This window comes from Camelina sativa, chromosome 11, assembly GCF_000633955.1.
Source record: "Camelina sativa cultivar DH55 chromosome 11, Cs, whole genome shotgun sequence".
Taxonomy (NCBI): Eukaryota; Viridiplantae; Streptophyta; class Magnoliopsida; order Brassicales; family Brassicaceae; genus Camelina; species Camelina sativa.
The window spans coordinates 49,657,226-49,661,831 of record NC_025695.1 but is presented as its reverse complement, the minus strand read 5'-3'; the positions used below and the strand labels follow the sequence as shown (position 1 = coordinate 49,661,831).

The 4,606-nt window shown below is 39.4% G+C and overlaps 1 protein-coding gene across 1 annotated transcript in view; it reads right to left on the bottom strand.

The window, feature by feature from the left end:
- The window catches only part of LOC104727438 (protein GRIP), a 5,612-nt gene continuing 1,061 nt past the window's right edge, over positions 56-4,606 (bottom strand). The window contains exons 3-22 of the mRNA XM_010446547.2: positions 4,478-4,593; positions 4,148-4,317; positions 3,902-3,995; positions 3,670-3,756; positions 3,478-3,558; positions 3,229-3,354; positions 2,802-2,910; positions 2,629-2,708; positions 2,299-2,427; positions 2,125-2,225; positions 1,822-1,955; positions 1,638-1,735; positions 1,429-1,548; positions 1,285-1,333; positions 1,123-1,181; positions 914-985; positions 790-837; positions 602-707; positions 470-528; positions 56-388 (exon numbers count right to left, since the gene is read on the bottom strand). Coding sequence (XP_010444849.1) covers positions 260-388; positions 470-528; positions 602-707; positions 790-837; positions 914-985; positions 1,123-1,181; positions 1,285-1,333; positions 1,429-1,548; positions 1,638-1,735; positions 1,822-1,955; positions 2,125-2,225; positions 2,299-2,427; positions 2,629-2,708; positions 2,802-2,910; positions 3,229-3,354; positions 3,478-3,558; positions 3,670-3,756; positions 3,902-3,995; positions 4,148-4,317; positions 4,478-4,593 — 1,967 coding nt within the window. The 3' untranslated portion in view covers positions 56-259. The remainder of the gene's footprint in view (positions 389-469; positions 529-601; positions 708-789; positions 838-913; positions 986-1,122; positions 1,182-1,284; positions 1,334-1,428; positions 1,549-1,637; positions 1,736-1,821; positions 1,956-2,124; positions 2,226-2,298; positions 2,428-2,628; positions 2,709-2,801; positions 2,911-3,228; positions 3,355-3,477; positions 3,559-3,669; positions 3,757-3,901; positions 3,996-4,147; positions 4,318-4,477; positions 4,594-4,606) is intronic.

Below are 4,606 nucleotides of genomic sequence, written 5' to 3'. Positions count from 1 at the left end.
AAGTTTTTAAGTTTTTTTGCATTGATTTTTCATTGATTATTCCGATAATCAGCGGTTTCAGAATGAAATAGTACACTCCATTAATGGTCCAACTCAATTTAGTGTCTTCCCTTTCTTTACAATTAACATCTCAATCGACTAAAGTGTTATCTCGACTTTAACAACGTTCATTACACAAAAACGAAGAACTTAAAACAAAACTCGTATGTATCTTGGCCCAAAAGAATGTGGTAGCTCTCCGCTCCAGTGTCCAACCCAACTAGGAAAACGAGAATCTTGAGAAGAGTGATAGACCTGAACCCTCACTTGCCGCCGGACCTGGACTCGCCTCTGTCGTCGTCGTTGTTGTTGCTGTGGAGCTATGGTAGGCTTGCTGACACTTCTGGATCTGCCATTTCCATCACACATGGTCGGTTAGGTTTATTACAACAATTTTAAGACTCAGGACGATCCAAGTCTAAGATCTAACCTCCTCTGGACTAAACTGAAGCAACATCCCCACTACAGGTAATAAAGCTTCCACTTCACCTGCAACCATCACATGTTATATTACCCTACAACATCTACTTTATGGATCCACCTTCAATCTCCAGACTTTTACCTGTTTCCAACAGTTTTAATATCACATTCTTTAGGTATGTCATATCTACACCTTCTCTCTTCTGTTCTCTTTCCATCTCCCTCAACTCCCTCTTTAGCATAGCTTCCTGTAATTAGCATACCCACCAAAGTTCGAAATAAGACCATAAGAAAATGGCAAAGCCACCAAACTCTCAAGTATTTACATACCTGTTGACTGCGAAGACGGTTTTCGCGCTCAAGCTCCTCTATTTCCTCCTGATTCAGAATTAACAGTTAATAAGTGCAACATGGGCACAAACAGATTAAAATCTATGCAACCAATTCTATACACCTGAAGAGCTAAAATATGGCGCTGTGTCTGTGCTAACTCTTCTTCTCTCTGAGCTTGTTGCCTTGCCAATATCTGAAATTAAATATTATGTGTAATGATTAGCTCTCACTGATTGTTCCATAGCTATTACATTTGAAATAAATTAAGTTATAGGATTTAAGATCACTCCTTGCTCAGACAAGCAGATAGCTATAATTACAAAGTCCTACCAGAATCTGGTGCTCTGCTGCAGAAGTACTCAAGTTAGTTACATCCTGCAGTTGTGACTCTGGAACACCGTTCGAAGATGATAATAGGTTAGTTGAGGACAGGAAACCCACTGATTCATTCATGAGCCCCTTGTTCAATGGTATTAGACAAATATATCGTACCTGTGTTGTTGTTCCCATAGTGGTGAACCTGAGAAGAAGATTCGTTCCACTTGATGCCACATGAAGAGTGAAAAAATCATGTGCAAATTAAACGAAAAGTTACTAGCGAAAGACCGATTAAGGATAAAAGGAAGAAGTACATACTTCTCGTTTTGTTTCAATAGATTTTCGAAGATTTTTATTCTCATCCATAAGTCTGGATATCTCTTGATCCTTCTCCTCAATGAGTCTATCTGCAAGCTCACGTACTGATTCATGCTCCTCCTGCAGTTACGTCAGTTAGACAAAATGCACCGGCAATCTTTCTTATAAAACCAGAGCCCATATTAAGAGTATAACAAAACGTGATTTACCTTCAGTCGTTTATTCCGCAGTTTGGCATCTTCTAGTTCTTTTTCTAGACCTTCTGCAGAGGAGGCTTCACTTTGAGCGGTTAAAGCTTCACATCTTCCTGTAGATTACTGTGACCTTTTAGGGAGAGAATTTCAATTTTCAAGAACTAATGAAAAATATCGAATTTTGATTTGAATCAGTTACGTCGCCATGTTTCTTCTAAAACCCGAAGGTCTTCTTCCCATGCTTGTTTCTCCGCCTGATTGCGAGAAATAGCAGAGTCAAGCTTCAATTCAAGACTTTTGATCTGCTCCCTGGCATCTTTAAGTACTTCAGCTCTGAAAAATATATAATAAAAAAAATCTCAGACAACCTATATATGTCTGACGAACTCCACAATTATTCCCCTGAGACACCATTTCTCAGTTGCTTTCTCGGGTATATTGAGGAGAATGAGCAGCCAACCTCCGGAATCAAACATGAAAGAGTTTCAGTGTGAAAATATACCTTTCCTCAAGTTCTTTCTCAAGGCTAGCCAAAGCACCCTGAAGATCTTGCTGTGCCCTATCCCTCTCTGCAGATACCAAATATACTTCTTTTTCAGCTTCCTAAAACCACCCAAAAGATAATTAGTTGGCAACCATCTAAAATAGCTCCATCTAAGAAGTCTAGATAACTTACCTTTAGAGCTTCCTCAAGAGATTTTATCTGTTCAGAGTCTTTAGCAGCAGCCAGCTCCATATCCTTCTTTTGCAGAAGCGCATGAGCACGGATCTTGTAAGAAGAAAATTCGCTTTGGAGACGGTTGATCTGTGAACAGTTACAAGTAATTCAACATAGTTAAAATGAAGACAAGCTACAGCAGAATATTCCTTCGAGCTCAAAATGGCACTTTGATTCCATGATGATTCATGTTATGTGGTTAAGTATGGACGACTAATAAAATCTGTTCTTACCCAACTAAGCTACAATATTTCTTAAAAGAACCAAAAGAAACTATGTAGTATGTACCTCTTCTCTTGCACTTTGAAGTTCCGCATCTTTTGTGCTTAGCATCTGTGTCTGCATGGACATTTCTGATCCCAGCTGACCTGACAATTTATATGAACGAATTTCATAAATTTCATTGACAAATGTAAAACATAGCTAGATTAGGTTCAACTTTCATGAACTCTGTAAATTACTTCTCATTTTAGCCACTTCGATTTCAGCCTGTAAGTAGTTGCTTTCAGCGGTTTCCAGTTTAGATTTAAGGGCATCGCATGAAGCTTCCCAAGTCTCTTTTTCCTTTTCCTGGAGGAAAAACAAAAATTCATGGCTTCTAAGAATTACAGCAAAAGAAAATAGAGGAGTTTATATGTGTCAACCATGCTGTCTGATGGCTAAAGAGTGATGCCTTAGATCATGTTAACAGTTACATATACGCAATGCTATGTTCATTCCCCAGTGAAATCAAGACTAGTAAATCTGCTTGATTAACGATGGACTCATTTGAAGACTAGTACGCAAAACAATATATTAGAATATAGGAATGGGCAGCAAATAACAAAGGAAAAATAATCGTTGGCATCAGAGAGTCCTGGGAATCCATCTTTTATAATTTCCACTTACATTCTCCGCTTTAAGGTGTGCGAGCTCTCCTTTAAGAGTTTCTGCAGCAGCCCTTAGCCTTGCTGCTTCGCCAGTTGCCGCTGCCTCCATCTCTGCAAGTTTAGCTTCCTTCTCTGCAAGCAGTACCTAGAAGAGGTGTATACTTGGTGTGAAGAATGCATCACTTACTTCAAACTACTCTCTTTCTCATTTGATAACCAAAGCACATCATCAAGTAAAAGAACTGAAGAATTTAGAAACAAGACTAACCTGCAGCAACGAAATGTTTTCGGCTGATTTGTCCCTCTCAGATAGAGCATCTATGACCTGTGCTTCCAAACTCTCTATGTTCTGTCAAGAAGGTGAGAATAGAAAACCGCGGATATCATTAGCAGACAAGGAAAAAGACAATGGTGTCTCATAGCATATAAGAAGCAACACAGTTACGCTGATGCTGAGTACCTTTTGATGTTTGGCTGACAACTCAGCAACTGTAGTTTGCTTTCTTTCTTCCACAGCTTGTAACTGCTTTTTCAGGTCCTCCAGAATCTAGTATAAAAACGCAAGTAAGAATACGAAGCAGACTACACAAGGCCATCCATCCCTCTCTCTCTGTTTCTTTTGTCTCTCTCTACAACTCTGTACTTTTCTAGTTATTGCAGACTATTATTACAGAAAATGAAACAGATCAGACCTGGTCCTTATGAAGAAGTGACTGTTGCAATGTCTCAATCTTATTTTCTTTAGGCTGCAATGAGCCGCGTAGTTCCTCGATAGTATCCCTGAGCCTGTGCATGGGAATTATAAAAACAAACGCAAATTCTGAGAGAGAGAGCTGGAGAAGTGAGGGAAAAATGACATCCACTCCATCATACAAATTCGAATTAAAAAGCATAAACCAGAAGAATATAAATAAAAAAGGTATGGTCATGTGATGTACTTGTTATTGGCACTCCTAAGTTGTTGCCTCTCAGCATCCATTGCTTTGAGTGCTTCATTGGCCTGTTGCCTAGTGCGTTCGAGCTCTTGTTGCATGGATGAGTGCTGAGAAGATGCTCGCTCAGCTGTTTCATTAAGTTGCTGGAAACGGGCGTTGAGATCATCTTTTTCCTGAAGATAGCAATATATACCATTGAGGAAATGGAATGCAGCAGATGTCAGATATATAGTACAATAAATCATCTTTTTCCGTAGAAAAGGGAAATCACACAAAAAGGGAAAGCGCATTAAGTAGTGTCCTATGTCACACAAAATAGGACATATGAAGAACCTTTTGGATTTCTTGAATACGCTGTTTAGCCCTTTTGTGAAGCCTGGCGAGTTTGGCATCGAGCTCGGCATATTTCTCGTCGCGGTCTTTAATTTCCTGGTCCAGTTTCTGTTGAACTAAGCAGGACCA